Below are 18,305 nucleotides of genomic sequence, written 5' to 3' on the forward strand. Positions count from 1 at the left end.
GAATGAATGAATGAATGAACATCCTGGTTTTACAATTGCTTGTCTCCAGTTTTACCCATTTTCCCGTACTTTCCAGATAAGAAATATAGCAGAGGACAGCTTCTAAATTTAACCCTAGGTTGAGAGTCACGGGAAGTGATCTTGAGGTTAGGGTGGATTGAGTTTCAATCCGGAGGGCTGAGTGTTTTATAGTTGAGAGGGCTGGTAACTGCGAGGGAGAAGGGGCATTTTTAGTTGAGTCAGACACTTTACCATGCTTTTAAGTGCTTTAGTGTATATGTATATTAATTGAATTCTCACCAAAAAACATATGAGGAAGGTTCTTTTCTTATTGTCATTTTGGGCAATTCCCTTCTTCTTTCTGCACTTTGGCCTCAGTGCCACAAAGAGGAGTGTTCATATATTGGGGTGCCTTTCCCAGCATATTTACCTAGATCTCTTTCCACCTCTCTGAAATGAAAAATAAGACATTTGTGGGGGCTAGCTGTCTGAATCTATGCCAGTAACCTGCATTCTGACACAAACTCTTGCTAGCCAATAATAAACTCCATTCTTATCTGTGATGCCTGTCTTGCCTTGCAGAACCTGCTTCCCGGAATACTCCCGTTTTACAGAGGCCATAAACCATGACCCATATACAACCCCCAGAGGGGGTTGGCAGTGCTGGCACCAGACAGGCCAAGCCTCTGAGTGTAATCTCACTTCCCCCATCCCAACTCACGAGGGGCTGCAAAGCCGCGAAAAGTCCCGAAGCCTGATCCATATTTTGGGGACAAAGAAACTAAGGGTATAACGGGAAAGCTTCATCCATAGTCATCACTCAGGCTTTGGAAAGCCTGAGTCACCGTACTAGTACATCTGCAAATAAAGGGTTTTTCCTGACTAAATCTTCTTAGTACCTGTTGTGTGTTTTCCAGTTGCCTGGTAAATTCTGTAACATCTCTACCCTTCCATTCTGTCCAAAATAAGAATCTGCCTGGCTGGTGTGGTTCAGTGGTTGAGCATCGACCCATGAACCAGGAGGTCACAGTTTGATTTCAGGTCAGGGCACATGCCCAGGTTGTGGGCTTGATCCCCAGTGGGGGGTGTGCAGGAGGCAGCTGATCGATGATTCTCTGTCAGCATTGATGTTCTCTCTCTCTCTCTCTCTCTCTCTCTCTCTCTCTCTCTCTCTCTCTCTCCCTCTCCCTCTCTCTTCCCCTCTGAAATCAATAAAAACATATTTTTTTAAAAAAGCAAAAAACTAAAAAACCTGTCTCCTGGCTTAGGCCTGGGTAGAGACCCAGAGCTTCAAGGCAGCAGCAGGAATTCACTTCCAGATAAACACTGTCCCTACTCTATCTTCAAAAACTTATTAAAGCTCACACTCACATGTAATGAGAAGTCACTTAGAATTATTAAAATCCAATAAAAGTGCAGCCCAGGTTAAGAGCAACATAAATGAGAGCGTGGCTGTGGTTTTCTCTGGTGGCTGTTGGATTTTGGGCAATTCCCTTCTTCTTTCTGCACTTTGGTTTCCTCTCCTGACACTGTGGCTTGATGATTAATGTAAGCATTGTTTAAAGAACACAGTAATAATTATTATAGTAGATCAATCTAGCAGGGGCTAAAAATTTCTTTAGGGAAAGAGTAAGAGAGAAATCCAGGAAGAAAGACAAGGATCTAGACACAGAAATTCCTGAATTACAGGTTAAGAAGTTAAGAAAGCCCTCATTCTTAGGACATCAGGAGAATCCAGTGACAATGTTAGAGTGATAAAGTGATACATTAAAGAGTGTGTAGAAAGAATTATCTGGCACAGGTAAACCAAGTGCACTAGAGTGGGAAGAAATTGGAAAAAAGATACCAATTCAGAGGTTTGTGCCAAATCCAGGACCTTACTAGGAATCCAAGGCAATAGACAGCAGGGGCCGATATAGACACATTTTAAAGAAACTGAGAGGCAGAGTGTTTGCGTGTAAATCAGGTATTGAGAGGGAGGAAACTGATTTCTCTCTCTCTCTCTCTCTCTCTCTCTCTCTCTCTCTCTCTCTCTCTCTTTCTCTCCTTGCTTTCTTTCTTTCTTTTTCTTTTTTTTAAAAATATATTTTATTGATTTTTTACAGAGAGGAAGGGAGAGGGATAGAGAGTTAGAAACATCGATGAGAGAGAAACATCGATCAGCTGCCTCCTGCACACCCCCTACTGGGGATGTGCCCGCAACCAAGGTACATGCCCTTGACCGGAATCGAACCTGGGACCTTTCAGTCTGCAGGCCGACGCTCTATCCACTGAGCCAAACCGGTTTCGGCTCATGATATGTTGTTATGTAACAAAGGAAAAGTGTAGAATAATACATGTGCTATGATTTCATTTTTGTTTAAAAAAAAAACACCAAAAAACAACTTTGTATGTATATATTTGTATTAAAATGGAGAAATGAGTAGGAGGGAATAAACCAAGCTATTAACATTGATTACCAGGGCTGTGGTGACTATATGTCTATAGTTTGACTTGTGAAAATGAGCGTGTATTGCTTTTATAATGTTAAATATATATATAGAGAGAGTAAGCTGGTGTGAATTTGGTGGAAAAATTAATATGAAGACCAAGATTGAGAAGAAATCAATGAGCTACTTTAAATGAATCCTAGTATCCAAACCCTGAGTTACAAGCTTTAAAAAGGCCTTCTAAAAATACAATGTTATCAAGCAGTGACTCGGTCTTTGTTAGCTTTCCCTTCTTCCTTACCCCACAAACACCCCACTTACTTAGCCACGTTTCTGAAAGTGAGGGCCATATAACCGACACTGGGCAAGATGGCTGAAGGTAGCACATAGACCCAGCATTAAATAACATTAAATCTCTTGGTGCAATTACTATTCATATTTTAATTTTCAACCCACTGATTACATATAGAAGAGAGTCCTGGGCATTGATAAATTTTTTGACACCTCTTTCATCCTTGCTAATCTTCCCTTGTTATAAGGGCAAAACAGGCCGAGGGCATGAAGCCTTCAGCAAGCCACAATATCTAGTTGGAAGTTTAAACATTATTATGTTCTCATTGTAGTTGTTTTTAGGATTAATTTATGATCAGAGAAACTGGTTTATCATTTACAGTGATGATCTCAAGTTTCTAAGGGGGCACTAAATAACATGTGAGATAGTCTACAAGTGCTTTAAAGCCCTGGCCGGTTGCCCAGTGGTTAGAGCGTGGGCCCTCAAACCAAGGAGTCTTCGGTTCAATTCCAAGTCAAGGGCACATACCTTGGTTGCAGGCTCGATCCTCAGCCTGGGTCAGGGATGTGTACGGGAGGCAAACAATTGATGTATGTCTCTCACATCAATGTTTCTCTCTTTCACTCCCTCTCTCTCTCCTTCCTTCCTCCTTTCACTCTCTCTCAAAATCAATATCCTCGGGTGAGAATTTTAAAAAAAATGTTTTTAAATAAAAGCACTTTAAAGTAAGACTGTATTAGCCAAGAGACACAGGGCTGTGCCCAACCACAAAATGGAAAAGTCTGAGGTCAGCTCAGTGTATCAGCAATCAGCATCAGCACCACAAGACCTAATCTTGATCACAGAAACATAACATCACTTACACATACTTTGGAGCAACAAGCAGCCGGGAAAACTGAGTATTGTCTCATAAGGTAGCAACCGTGTTACAATAACAGGAAGCTGAGCAAACATAAAATGAAGCCTAATATAGCTCAGGGTAAGAGTTATCTAGGGAGGTTCTTGCCAGGAACCTGGGTGAGTAAAGGGAGGGAGTAAGAAAAGAAGAGATGGTTTTGAAAAAAAGAACTCCAAGCCTGCATATTGGGGAACATCTAGGTTTTTCAAACTGACTATGGTGGACTGTGCAGAAAATAAAGCATGTATGTTACTGTGGTGAAAACCAATAGCAATGGGACCACTTTAAAATGGAGTTGGAGCCCTGACCGGTTTGGCTCAGTGGGTAGAGCGTCGGCCTGCAGACTGAAGGGTCCCAGGTTCGATTCTGGTCAAGGGCATGTGCCTTGGTTGCGGGCACATCCCTAGTGGGGGGTGTGCAGGGGGCAGCTGATCAATGTTTCTCTCACATTGATGTTTCTAACTATCTCTCTCCCTTCCTCTCTGTAAAAAAATCAATAAAATATATTTTTAAAAATAAAAATAAAATGGAGTTGGAGTTGCCATCCCAAGGAACTGCTTTGCACATCTTATTCCTCAAACGTTTGGAATGTTAAAGTGGACACGATAAACTTTGGACTGGGCCTAAAGCAACATTATATCCCGAACAACTGTTTGGAAATGTGACCAGAAAGCAGACATTATGACTACAGAACATTCTTTAGAATTAGCATTACTGTGTTAGCTCATCTGCATTTATGGAAATTCCTTCCTCCTGTTCATGTAATTTTTCCCCTTCCCTTCATCTCCTAATCGGAACACTATTTGGGTTTCTGCCTGAGTCAGTGCTTCCTGGATAGCTATTCTTCTGGATCTCAAATAAATGCTTATTGCCTCTCACTTTGGCTTTTATTTTTAGATTAACAGTATTCACATTGCATCACCTGTCCCTTTGGCTACATTTCTACAGCCTGGACAGAGCTCTATCCTGGTGACGTAGGTGACTTCACTCAAATGGAGCAATGATAGCCTGCTGCTTGTATCAATTGCCCCTGCCTTTACAATGGAGAGTGAACCAGAAAATCTGCAGTTTCCTTTCAAAGCACATTTATGTAGGTTATTATATAAAAAAGTCTTGAACAGATATTTGCACACCCATATAAATAGCAACATTATTTACAATAGCTAAGAGGCAGAAGCAACTCAAATGCCCAATGATGGATGAATCAATAAACTAAATGTGGTATATGCATACATAGCATATTAGTCACCCTTAAAAAGGAAGGAAATTCTGACACATGCTACAACAAGGATAAACATTGAAAACATTATGCTAAATGAAATAAGCCAATCACAAAGGGACAGATAGTGTATGAGGTACCTAGAATAGTAGAATGCATCTAAAATAATAAAAGCGTAATATACTAATTAGATCAGACAGCCGAACGACTTTCCAGATGTCCTTCCGGACATCCTTCCAGACGACCTTCTGGACGAAGCCAGGGCTGTGAGGGCCGAGCCCCTTGCATGAATTTCGTGCATTGGGCCTCTAGTAGAGACAGAAAGTAGAATATTGGTTATCACAGGCTGGGTGTAGGCAAGTGGAGAGTTATTTAATGGGTACAGAGTTTCAGTTTGGGATGATGAAAAGTTCAGGAGATGAATCATGGTGAGGATTGAACAACAATGCGAATATGCTTTAAAACCACTGAATTGTTGTTCACTTAAAAGTGATTAGAATGATTTTTTAAAGAACTAATTTAAAGGAAGCCATTAAGCTTAGAAGAATCCAGGTCGTACCTGGCTCTGGAGAAAGTGATGAAGGTGTGAGCCATACCTCTCTGTTCCCCGCTCCCACCCATCCATTCTCTACCCTTCTCTGCCCTGCTTCTCCTCCTGAGCCGCATCACTGTGCCTCTTGCCTTCCAGCTTCCAGTTGTAGTCACTCAATGGGAGTACTAGCAGGGGAATGAGGGAGGAAAGAAGAGTGAGGTTGGGGATTGTTTCCCTGGCTCCCTCCCTGCAATATTGCTGCCTGATGACTGTGTCCCTTGACCTAAGGTCCACAGCCCATGCTGGCTCCAGGTTCTGGTGCTCCTTCCACTTGCCTCCTTATACCTAGGGGGAGTAGCGGCTCCCACTGCCGCTAGCCCTGCAGCTGCACTATCCTGCGTGGTTTCCCCATTTCCCACTAACACCTTTGTAAATAGTCCTTTTAATAAATTCCCCTCAAATTACCTAATTTGAGTGCACCATCTGCTTCTTGCTAGACTGTGGCTGATACAAGATTATTTATAAAGATCAAAGTTTGGGAAACACTGACACAAAGAAAATCTACCTATATTTTCCCAAAGATCTCTCTGATCCCCCCCCCCCCCCCCCCCCCCCGCCAAACTTTCCAGATATCCAGAAAAGGTGATGGTAAGGGGCGTGAATGGCAGCATCTTCAGCCCCATCCTTCATCCCCTCTCTTGTTCCAAGCTCTTCTTTCCAATTGCTATTTTAACGCAGAGAACTCAACATCTACTGTTTTCTCCAGTCCCACAGACTATAAATCACGTTGTTTTTTTTTGTAACAGAATTCCACCCCAATAAAACAATAAATAATTCAGATATTCCATGGAGTTTTATTTTTTATAAAAGCATTTTTCCTGTATATGTTTCTATTGTACAGAGCACAAGGACGTGGGGTAATTGCTCTTAAGTATGAGTAAGAAAGCTGAAGTGATATCTATATAAGGCTCTTCAAATTGGCATGCAAATAAAGATAGCTCTATAAAATGAGCTATCTTTCCCTTCTAAGGTAGTGAATTATGGGGGAAATAACTAAGAGTTTTGCCTTCATTCTTAGTAGCAGTGGCCTAGAATAAGTTGAAACCCCTTCCCGCCCTCCCTTCCCACCCACATCCCTACAATCCAGGGATACGTCCTGCCCAGGCTTTTACTATACACATGTAATTTTGAGGTCACGACAAATAGTCACACCTGCTTGTAAGTTCACTGGCTCAGGTAAGCAGACCGTCTTTTTACTGCAAGAGAAAAGCAACAAGAAGGTATATGTTCAGGGCAGGTTCCTTTTGGTCAGGAGGGAGGGCTAAGAGCTCTCTAAGAGTTTTCATGATGTCAGGTGAAAGAAATCTACAATTGTCTACTATAGGAGCCTACTGTCCTCCAAAGGTCCAGGATGGTAGGACTAATAATATAAAGGCTAGAGGCAGGGTAAAGGGAATGGGGAGACTCAATCCACACCCATGAGAGTGACCAGTGGATGCTAAGGAGGAAGAAAAATGCAATTAGGAATCTTTATTCCAATAAAATATTATATAGAAACCAAATAAGAGATAGATAGATAGATAGATAGATAGATAGATAGATAGATAGATAGATAGACAGACAGATCAGGTAAAATGGGGTTTCTTATATTGAAGTGGGAATGAGGATTTAGAGTTCACCCTCTTTGGCTTCCTAACATTCCCAACCCAAGATAGCCCTGCAAGTGTGTCGGAAAAAACCTTGGGTTGTTGTCGTCCATGCATCAAAGAAGCAAATCACTTATGATGAGATCGAACCTCAACAAGCATCATATCTAAGGTCAGGATTGGTCCTTATGGGTGTGTCGGGGGTAGGTGCATACTCGGCTTACTTGTCATTGACAGGCAAAGGAGCAGTGCAGAATTTCCCAACAATGGTAGTCCGGTCTTTTCTCCAAAACTGGCGAGAAGCCTGAAACTTGAGATTCACTTGGTGTATCTGGCACTGAGGAGTGGGGTGAGCTAGGACTCCTCTCCCCTGAAGTTTCTGTTTCGGTCTATAAGGGAAAGGGAGAGTAATCATGTAGCACTTTTGACCTTGCTTCCCTTGGTCCTTATGAGGTTCTGCTGGTAGCACTGGTTAGCCGTTATGTACGAGAGTCAGCCCCTTGTAGGTGGGGACCATGGTCCTTTGTATTACCACAAGTCCTTCTGCCCATACCCACAGTTTTGAGCATGACTCAAAAAAATATTTGTTCTTCATCATTTTATGTTGTTCATTATTTCCCCTAGATGAGTGAGATCATGTGATACTAGAAATACACTTATAAGAACCGAAAATGAGACAAGCAATAATGGATATGCTGAGAGGCAAATGATCAGTCTGTAGTGTAGGGGGAGGGTGGGGGTAAGGGGGAAAGATCAACCAAAGGACTTGTATGCATGCATATAAGCCTAACCAGCGGTCACGGACAACAGGGGGGTGGGGGCATGCGTGGGGAGGGGTTTGGGATGGGAATGGGGGGATGAGGACAAATATGTGATACCTTAATCAATAAAGAAATTAAAAATATATATATTTGTTCTTTTTTTTTTAAAGTAAACAAGTGGACATTGCAGCAAAGTAGTAGCCCTTGGATTTTCACATCTGAAAAATGTCCCTCATTCTTAGATTTCTAGTTGGAAAAGATCTACACTTTCAGATTTACCAGTCTTGAATTAGAGCGCACTTTTAGGGCATTCAGGTCAAAGGACTTTTGTGTGAGGACTACTCCACTCTTTTTATCTTTAATGGAAAAAAAAAAAAACCTAGCTGATTCTATTATTATAATCAATGCCAAGCAAATATTTAAATCAATTAAAATTTAATTAATTAATCATAGTTATTTTCACATTTGTCTATAACAATAGGAAATACAGTTCTTGGCATAAAGACATAGCCTTTGGAGTTTAAAACATCCCCAACTACAAGATAACGTATAGGAAACTCACATTATTGTTTATATGATAGTGAATTTGTTAATCAAATTAAAATAATTACATTATGTAGAATAAAATAAAATAGAAATAATTCGATTCATATTTAAATAATCTTTATTTATAAAATACTATCCTGAGAATATAATCCATTAAGCTCCAATTTGAGCATAAGTATAATCACTTAAGTAACAGCTGTTACTTAAACTGAAAATGGAAGAAGTCAAAATTACTTTTGGAGACCAAAACTATTGTCAAGACTCTCGTGTTTCTGGTTGTTCATTCAGTAGTAGGCTCACTTGAAGGCAGAATCGACCCTGATGGGTACTTACTTCTTTCAGGATGTGGTGGTAAAATCCAGCTCTTGGGGGAAGATAATGAGGAAAAGCTCTTGATGAATAGACATTTCTCATTGCAAATGGAGGAGGCTGTGGGCCAGAAAAGTCCCTTGGAGGAAAATAATCACAGGAAGCTCCATACATGCTTCCTGGAAGTAGAGGAAAAGGAGGACCTCGTCTCATGTAGGCACCCCTTGCATCCATTGGAAACAATGGACCTCTGATTGTAGGAACAAAGCCAGGGCCAGGTGCTTCACTTTTGGTGGGGAGAGATGCATCAGGCATATTTAAATTACCAAGATCATCTTTGCTACCATTTCCACTGGATTCCATTTCGGAAGACATTGACCCATCTGCTTTATCCAATGATGGCATATTAAAACTTCTGTGTTCTGCTGGTCCAGATGGTCTACCAATATTAGAATAAAATCTTTCTTGCCTATGTAGAGGAAGAGCTGGATCAGGATAAGGTTGGCCCGATGGAGGAATTATCATCCTATGATCCTGTTCCCATGGAGATGAAAGGGACCCAGTGTCAGAAGGTTCCCTGTGAGGATGAGTTAACTCATCAGAGCTTGATTCTCCTCTTTCATTAGTAATCTGATGGTCCTGAGGATTCCCTGGGCCTCTTAAGTCTCTCCTCCTTCCCCCTGGAAGCAAAGGTGAGAGTCTGAGTGGGCCCTCCAACAAAGTTGGAAGGGAGAGAAAAGCTCTTGTTTCAGATGAAGGTGGACTCAATGGTGACAGACCATATGGGGAATGCTCTCTGCCAAATGCTGTATTTGGAGCATCAAGTGCATACGGATCTTTTTCTAAAAGTTCAAATTTAAGCTCTGTTTCCGTTAATTTTTGTCTGAGGTAAGAATTTTCTTTCTTTAAATCACTGAGATTTCTTTCAGCTGTCCAAGCTGCCAACCAATTATCATGGGCTTTTTTTTCATGGGAAATAATCTTCCCTTCATAAGAATGAATAGTTTTCTCTAATTCTTCCTCAAGATCTTTGGCTCTAATTCTATAGGTCTCCAGATCTTCGGTTGCATGGGTGATCTTTTCATCTCCTTTAGAACGTTTTTTCTCTTTCTCTAGCCGGTAATTTTCTTCTACTGTTAACTTCCTGTTAAGTATCATTTCATTTTCTTGATACAGTTCAGTCATTACTTTAAGTTTTTGCTGAAGCTTTTGATTCTCATTTTCAAGATGTTCATTTTCTGACTGCAAAGATGTGTGTTCAGCCTGGAGATTTTTAATACATTCTATAAGCTCTTCCTTTGTTTTATCTACTTCAGTTAATTGGGTGTATATTTGGTTTCTTTCTCCTTCTAGGGTTTTTAAATAAGCCTTTAACTTAGCAGTATGAATCAGTTTCTTCAAATCTCCTTTTGGTTGATTATCTAAGAGCGAACTATTTTCTGAATCACTCATTTCCAATTCCAAGTTATCATCCCTTACGTCTTCTCCAAGCACTGCAGTCCAATCTTGCATCTTTAGCAAGTATTCAGTCAGAGATTTGATCTGATTTTCTTTGTCACATAAAATTTGTTTTGCATATACTTTGGAGTCTTCAAATGTTATTTTCTGTTCGTTAAGTTCACTTACTTGTTCTTTCCATTCTTCAGCTTCTTGTAAAAGTTGTTTCTGGCTTTCCTGATGTTGGGAATTTTCACTCAAAGTATCTTTTATAGCTATCTTAAGTCGTTCTTCATTCATTTGAAATATTTTGAAGGTTGTTTTGGCTTCAGCTACTTGTGATTTGAGTAATTTTGATTCATCTTCTAAGGACTGTATCCTTTTGGAAATATCCACCACCAATTCATCTTGTTCGGATTTCTCTTCCTTTAACTCTCTTGCTAGAAAGAGAATTTCATCCTCAAATTCAGATTTGGAACTGTTCAGCTTTTCACAAACTGCCTTCAAACTTTGAGCTTCTGTCCGCTCCTCCTCAAAGCTGGAATCCTTTAATGACTCAAAGCCTTCACACTCTTTTTGTACGAGGCTACATTTTTCAAGTACTTTACAGTTTTCTTCCATTAGTGTAGAAAGTTCTACAGCATGCTTTTTCTCTTTCCACATAAAGCCGGCTTCTAATCCAACAAAAACTTATCCACAAAAACAGCAACAACAACAACAAATCCAACAATGGTTGCACATATCAGCAATTCCCATAGAAAACCATAGGGATTATGGGGTGTTTCTTTTTTCTCATATCTTCGGCAATGCTGCCTAGCCCGGCCTAGCTTGGCCAGGACTAGCCCCAAGTGGGCGGAGAGGCAGACCCTGGCTCCTCCGTGGCGCCAGGGCTGCCTTGGGCTCAGAGGCCTAAACCGGGGCCTGGCTGAGCCACAATCAACAGCAGAGAATGCGGAGCTTCCGCACGTCAACAGGACCGGACCACTGCGGAGCCGACTGCAGGGGGGGAACGGCGCCCCCAGGCCTCCTGGGCTCCTCCCTGGCGCCACGCGGCCCGCTGAGGAGCCTCGGCTGCTACTTAGGCTTTGCGCCCTGAGGATCCGAAGGCCCAAGCCCATCCCGCAAGAGCCTGCGCCTTGCCCTACCCTCGCCACCCCACCCCTCGTTTTGGTTTGGTCCAGGCCCAGGGTGGGAGGCGGGGACGCAGGGACGCAGTGAAATTCCCCACTTCCTTCGCGGGAGATTCCCAGACGCGTCCTGGGAGCGCGCTCCTAATTAAAGGGGCTGACGCCCTGCCCGGCGAAGCCACCCGCCTTTGGAAGTGCAGGGGCTTGGGGCTGAGAAAATGGGATTCGGGCTCAGGCACCTAGCTGTGGTGGGGGCCGCTCAGCGAGACGAGGAAGGCTTTGGCCCAGGACTCCCCTCCCTCCTCAGTGGCCGTGGGCACTGAGGCTTCCCCTGGATCTCGGCCCCAATCCGGGCGCTTTCCTCTCAGCAGCCCCCCGAGAGCCTCTGTCTGCACCCCGACGGCAGTGTACCCCGTGGAACCCGCCGGTGCAGGAAAACCCGCTGTCATTGCAGTTAGGAAATGCGAGGACTGCTCTGTTTTAGACTGAGGATGAATGTGTGGATGGGAAGAAACAAACTAAAATCAGGTCTGGCCGAAACCGGTTTGGCTCAGTGGATAGAGCGTCGGCCTGCGGACTCAAAGGTCCCGGGTTCGATTCCAGTCAAGGGCATGTACCTTGGTTGTGGGCACATCCCCAGTAGGAGGTGTGCAGGAGGCAGCTGATCGATGTTTCTCTCTCATCGATGTTTCTAACTCTCTATCCCTCTCTTCCTCTCTATGAAAAATCAATAAAATATATATTTTAAAAAAATAAAAAATAAAATAAAATAAAATCAGGTCTGGACATTAGACAGAGCTGGGGTGAGATTCAGGTTTTGTCTCTTCCCAGCGGGAAGGCTTTGGAGTCGCGGAGCAATAGGTGTGGGTGAGGCCCTCCCGCCAGCCGCCAGCCGTGAGCTTGCAGCACAGGGTGTGCTGGTGTTGACGAAGGAAGTCCGGAGGCTCAGAGGGAACACAGGATCCAGGACTCTCCCCACCCGCCCCCTTGGCCTTGCCCCTGGTTCCCCACCCGTTTGCAAGATCAGGCACCACTCTGGACTCGTGTCCTGAGACAAAGATGGAGAGAGGAGTAGGAAGTGATGAACCTAGAGAAGCGCTCCAGAAAGGGCCACAGGACCCTAGACAAAAGCAAGGCTCCATGGGGAGAAGACGCCTGCCAAGCAGGACAGGCTTGGCAGCGGCCAGGCCCACCCCGCAGAGCCAGGAGGGCGCCAGGTTGCCTCCTGTGCCCTGGTCGGGTTGCCTTTCCAGTCCTGCCTGGGCTCTGGGGCAGAAGGTGGGTGAGGCCCGGCCTGGCTCAGCAGCAAGGTTTCGTTTTCGTTTCTGGCCTCCACAGAGATGGAATGTCTTCTTTATGTATTTTTTAACCCAGGGTTAGTCATTTAAGTTGTTCTTCCCTCTTGAGGAAGATCCAGTATAATTTTGTATAAAAGCTGTTCCTGTTATTTTACATGTGGGAAGTGATTTTGAAATATTTAATGTTCCCCGGAAGAAGCTGCTTGGATGGAGGAGCTTGCAAACTAGGAGTATGAAGGACGCTGTGAGTGGCTGGGGACTAGGCCCCGGGTAAATTCTCTAATTAGAAGGAAATTTGGGGGTTTCACAAAATTACAGGAAGTTGGGGAAAGACCACCCACAAGCCCCCTCCCCCCACCTTTTTTTCAATTTCTGTTCTGCAAGAAAACAAAAACACCAAGGAATTTAAGGTAGTCATGTTGAGAGCCTTCTTCAAAAGAGTAATACCAGTCTCTTGAGAAAGGGAAGAAGGGGTCTGTGAATGTCCATTCGAATCATTCAGGGAGTCTTTAAAACAGGGTTGGGGAACCGTTTTTCTGCCAGGGGCCATTTGGATATTTATAACATCACTCTCAGGCCATACAAAATTATCAACTTAACAATCAGCCTGCTATACTTGGTCAAACATTTAACTAACTCACCCCTAATGCCTTGGCAGGGCCAGACCAAATGATTTCCCGGGCCTTATACTACTAGTGGGCCAGGTGTTCCCCACCCCTTTAAAAGTATAACTGTTGGAAGATAGTCAACAATACCTATGTGTGGTGTCCGGTGGGTACTAGATTTATCGGGCTGATCACTTTGTAATTATATAAATGTCAAATCTCATTGGTTTGCACACCTGAAACTAATACAATATTGTACGACAACTGTAATTGAAAAATAAAAGGTTATTTATTTATTTTTTAAAGTATAGCTATTGAGGCAATGCCCAGAGATTCTGCTCAGATTGTTCTGGGGTGGAGCTTAGTGGCAGTATTTTTCAAAGCTCTCCAGGTGATTCCAATGTGCAGCCAGAGTTGTGTGTCACTGTCACAGAGTTAAATCCCTTCTATTGGACTGCCAATGGGCTGGAGAGGTAACGAAAACACCCTTCTAGAAGGAACACACCTTTGAAGTGATCTGAAGGAGAAAAGCTACAATCTACAGGGCTCAGCTAGGCACCTGGAGATCTGGTTGGGGTCCTGACTGCCTGCCATGTTCATGGTGCGACCTTGGTGAGCTGTACCCTGGCTGTCCCAGGCTCTTTGGGAGCCGAGAAGTCCTCCTGCTCCTTCCAGCAGAGACTTGTCTTCCCTGAAAGCACAGTTAATGTGCAGCCCTGCAGCCTGAGAAATGTTTTCAAACCCGAAACTGATCTGGTCACACTCCTGTTTAAAACTCCCCAACCTGGATCTCAGGATCAAACCCAAATCTCTAACCTGTCCTTCAGGGCCTTGTTTGGAGTAGCCCTGACTTGCCCTTCCAGCCTCCTCACATGGGGCTTTGACCCCCTGCTTCCCCTCCCAGGGTCATAGTCTCAGTAACCCCTGACCTGAGCAACTCCTGAGAATCTTAAATCTCTACTCAGCCCTAGCTGGTTTGGCTCAGTGGATAGAGTGTTGGCCTGCGGACTGAAGGGCCCCAGTTCGATTTCCGGTCAAGGCACATGCCCGGGTTGCAGGCTTAATCCCCAGTGTGGGGCATGCAGGAGGCAGCCAATCAATGATTGTATCTGATCATTGATGTTTCTATGTCTCCCTTTCCCTTCCTCTCTGAACGCAATAAAATAAAATAAAATCTCTACTCAAATATCATGTCCTCACACTTGGTCAGGTGTCACCTTACATGTTGGCATAGCACCTGCCCTTGTTGACGGTTGTGCACTTCTGTGTGTGCACACTGGTCGTTTTCCCGTTGGTGTGCTTCCCATTCTCCTGCCAACCAGATATCTCAGGCTCCTCTGCCAGCAGGTGCCAGGGAGAATCTAGCTCTGTTCTGTGCGCTGCCAACACCGCCCTGGCTTTATCCCTCTAGCCCCGGGGTGGCATGGCTCCTCCTGTGGCTGATTTCGGCATTGCCTCCCATTCTTTTGGGTTTTCAGCTCTCCCAGCACCTTCATAATTAGTTCCCTGAGTTAAATCCCTTCTGTTGGACTACCTGGCTTGGGTTCTGGTTCCCAGACTGGACCCTAACTGAGATGCTGTTTTATCTGATTAGTGAGTGTCTTCCTAGTTTGTGAGTAACCAACCAATTGCTTGTGATGTCCTAGAGGTGAGGTCCTCTGCCCTCCCACCTCGAGCCTGGTCCCAACCAGCTGCTAGGCCCAGGTGCGACAACAAGGAAGGAAACGCTCAGCCGTCGTTCCAGTAACGGGCACCACCCAGCATCAAGCCTGCTGGCCCTCCCCTGGCATTCATTTGCTACCTGACACCGCCTGCAGTTCCGTTCTGGTAACTCACCCAGTGCTGCGCCCCTGCTCAGGCGCGGGTGCTTCCCAGGCTGTGGCCTGCCCTTCCTCAGGGCTGAAGCCCTCCTGCTTTTGACATCCCTGATGCCCCCTCCTGGATACCTGAGCACTGCTTCCTATCAGGGACACAATTTCTATGTTTTTACCACCTGTTGGGACACCCCCTCACTGCTGCCTGCCTGCCTGCCTCATCTGCTCTTGTCTGAATGCAATATGCTTGAACCCAGGACTGACCCTGAACTTGAGACAGTTGTGTGTCTGTGTCTGTGGTAGATTCTGCCCTCACCCCCAGCCCCAGCCCAGTGTGCTCGGCTCACTCACCAATGATGACACAGTGCCTGTCCTGGTGTGTGTGTGTGTGTGTGTGTGTGTGTGTGTGTGTGTGTAAAATAAAACGATGTCCTAAGGAGAGAGGCCAGCCGTGAGGGACACTTACTTACATGGTGATCTTGGCTGAGGAGGTGACATTGCTGCTAAAGAAGGTGACCACGATATGGGTGTCCTTGTTTCTCGGCTCCTGCAAGTTAAACTCCACAAGGCTGTGATGCGCTAGGAAACCGAAGTAGAGCAGACAAGTGAGCTAGAGGTTGGTGGGTGCAGTGCCCAAAAAGCCCCCGGGGGGGCGGGGGCGCACAGCAGGGCGATTAGAAATGTCGGCCCTGCCTCTTCGTAGCTGTGTGACCTGGAGCAGATTACCTGTCACTGCAGATCCTCAGCTTCTTCAAGTGTAAATTGAGGAAAATAAAATAGATCCCTCACAGGTTTCAATGAGAATTAAATGTGTGACTACATATAAAGTCCATAGACAGTGCCTGTGCCTCAGAAGCGTTCAATCCATGTTAGTTTTGTTTTTTAAAAAATGTTTTATTGATTTTTACAGGGAGGAAGGGAGAGGGATAGAGAGCTAGAAACGTTGATGAGAGAGAAACATCGACCAGCTGCCTCCCGCACACCCCCCACTGGGGATGTGCCCGCAACCAAGGTACCTGCCCTTGACCGGAATCGAACCCGGGACCTTCCAGTCCGCAGGCCGACGCTCTATCCACTGAGCCAAACCGGTTTCGGCCCATGTTCGTTTTTATTATTACTTGTAATGCTAGAATGTCCCACTCCGCCCTGTTTGGTGACGTTATCTGGTAGTGTGGTTTTAAAAGAACCAAAAAGGATATCCCTTACACTAAATAATTAAGTCGCAAATATAGTAACGCCCCTCCCCAAGCCCACCATACATACGCACAGTGGCGGGGAGCACACTGCGTGCCGGAGATGACTATTGCCCTCCCTGTGGCATCTCCACCCTCCCAGGCAGCGTGGACACTGGGGCTCTCAAAGCTGGTGTCATCGACACGGACTGTGGGAGGTGCCTGGCTCAGGGCAATCCCCGTCTAAGTCACTGAACCTGCTGTCCCTCTGGCAAGAGAGGTTAAGGAGTGCAGCCTCCCTAACACCCCACTGTTTTCTTATTAAGAGGTAGGCCCACCTGGTGGCATTTTGTATTAACTTTGGTCTTGGAGCATTTTCACAGACTCCTTTGGTGACTGGGACATGCTAGTAGCTGGAGAAGCAGTCCCTCCCCTTTCCCCTGCCTGTGGTCCCTCCGGGCTCATGGGGTTAGTGACAGGACTCAGGAGAGACGCCAAGATGCCAAGAACTCACCAGAAGAAAAGACAGCACTATGTGCCCCACCCCACCCAAGAAAGTGCCACACCCCTGCCATCTCTCTTTCTCATTTGTTTACTATGGGATGTAGATTGTTAGGGTGATGGACAAGGTTGAACTGAAGTGGAGCATTGTGATGTGAAAAAATAAAAGCTAACGTACATGAGCCTTAGGAATTTAATTAGACCACTTCTTTGCCAGAAGTTATCATTGACCAAGAAAGTTGCCTAAGGTTCTGCTTCTCCCTGCTCTGCATTATCTGGAAGGCCCAGGAGGACCAGGACTGCTAACGTTGAGTCAGTGGGAACCAATTTGCACAGGAGCATGACATGGGAAGCAGCACACAGAGCCCTGAACGGTTGGTCAAGAGACCTGGATACAAGGCCCGGCCCTGCTGCTTACCCGCTGTGTTGCCTTGTCTGTCACTGAACCTCTCTGTGTTTCAGTTCCTTCATCTGTAAACAATAACTCCATGCCCTAACTGGTTTGGCTCAGTGGATAGAGCATCGGCCTGCAGACTGAAGGGTCCAAGGTTCGATTCCGGTCAAGGGCATGTACCTTGGTTGCGGGCACATCCCCAGTAGGGGGTGTGCATGAGGCAGCTGATCGATGTTTCTCTCTCATCGGTGTTTCTCTCTTTATCCCTCTCCCTTCCTGTCTGTAAAAAAAATCAATAAAATATATTTAAAAAGTACAAAAACAAAAACAATAACTCCAGCATCACCTCATAGAACATGATGAGAATTAGGTAATAGAGAAAAGGTTCTGCTCTATCACCTCATTTAAACTTATCTAGAGAAGATTTTCTGCCCTGCTGGTGCATGCCTGGCAGGAGTATAGGGTAATCCCTGTCCTGGTCAGCACTGCTGAGCCCGGCCCAGTGCCATGATGGCCTGGGAGTGGGTGAGAACAGGGAGCTGCCAGCTGCCAGCACCACCTGCACTACCAGGTGGAAGGCTATACGCCGAGGGCATGGAAGGTCCCAGCTTCAACACTCAGAACAGAAGCCTCAAAGCACAATGGCAAACAGTTGTTCCTGAACAGACAGGACCATGCTTCTGGGGGCATTGGGAGGAGGTCTCACAACAAATTTAAAACAGAAAAATTATGGCTACATGAACTACATGAATCTGCCTCAGTAGGGATCTTCAAATGCCTGTAATCTGCATGTGCTCCCTGGGCAGACAGGGAGGAGCCAGTTCAGGTGGCCTGGAAGCTGCCCGGGAAATAGAACTGGACGTCTGCTCCCCACAGCACTGCCTCCACCGCTGGACTAAGCATCCTCCTTCAGGCTGATCTCCAAGGGGTGCTGAGGACAGATGAGTAGCTGACAGGTTCTCAGAAGAGGAGCAAAGAAGCAGGTGTGGAGGCAGGTGGCATAGGAAGAGTATAGAATTTGGAGTCAGAAGGCCTAGAGTTGAATCACTCAGTCTCTCAGAGCCTCCCTTTCCTCACACCTACTTCTCAGAGTTGGGTTATCAAGGGAGCTGACACATGTGAAAAGCCCACAGTTAACTCTTGTAACCCACTTTGTTCCTAAGAAGGAGCCATGAATTCTCTCTGGCATAACATTGGAAACACCTGCATCTACTTTCCCAAATTGATTGATAAAGGGAAGGGTATTATTAATTATCAGGTTCTAGTCACTGACCTACTAACTTTCTATATACTATTTTATTTGTGTAATTGGTTCTTCAAAGTAG

General features: G+C 45.1%; 2 protein-coding genes across 3 annotated transcripts in view; both read right to left on the bottom strand.

Moving 5' to 3' along the window:
• Window positions 1–6,210: 6,210 nt before the first annotated feature.
• Window positions 6,211–18,305, bottom strand: part of PLA1A (phospholipase A1 member A) — a 44,564-nt gene continuing 32,469 nt past the window's right edge. Inside the window, exons 9-11 of one of the 2 annotated variants that reach the window (XM_079766251.1) lie at window positions 15,384–15,492; window positions 7,241–7,405; window positions 6,211–6,626 (exon numbers count right to left, since the gene is read on the bottom strand). In XM_079766251.1, the coding sequence (XP_079622377.1) occupies window positions 6,542–6,626; window positions 7,241–7,405; window positions 15,384–15,492 (359 nt within the window). In that variant the 3' untranslated portion in view covers window positions 6,211–6,541. Of the gene's footprint in view, window positions 6,627–7,240; window positions 7,406–15,379; window positions 15,493–18,305 lie in introns of those variants that run through there. The other variant, XM_079766252.1, reaches the window with a different exon arrangement.
• Window positions 7,418–10,909, bottom strand: LOC307096667 (melanoma inhibitory activity protein 2-like). The gene has a single exon (XM_079766250.1). The coding sequence runs from the start codon at window positions 10,730–10,732 to the stop codon at window positions 8,579–8,581; it is 2,154 nt and encodes a 717-aa protein (XP_079622376.1). The 5' UTR covers window positions 10,733–10,909; the 3' UTR covers window positions 7,418–8,578.

The sequence above is a fragment of the Cnephaeus nilssonii genome (assembly GCF_951640355.1).
Source record: "Cnephaeus nilssonii genome assembly, chromosome: 3".
NCBI classification, from domain to species: domain Eukaryota; kingdom Metazoa; phylum Chordata; class Mammalia; order Chiroptera; family Vespertilionidae; genus Cnephaeus; species Cnephaeus nilssonii.

Coding starts and splice junctions, on each gene's coding strand:
- LOC307096667 (XM_079766250.1), bottom strand. CDS start 10,732: ATGTGGAAAGAGAAAAAGCATGCTGTAGAACTTTCTACACTAATGGAA.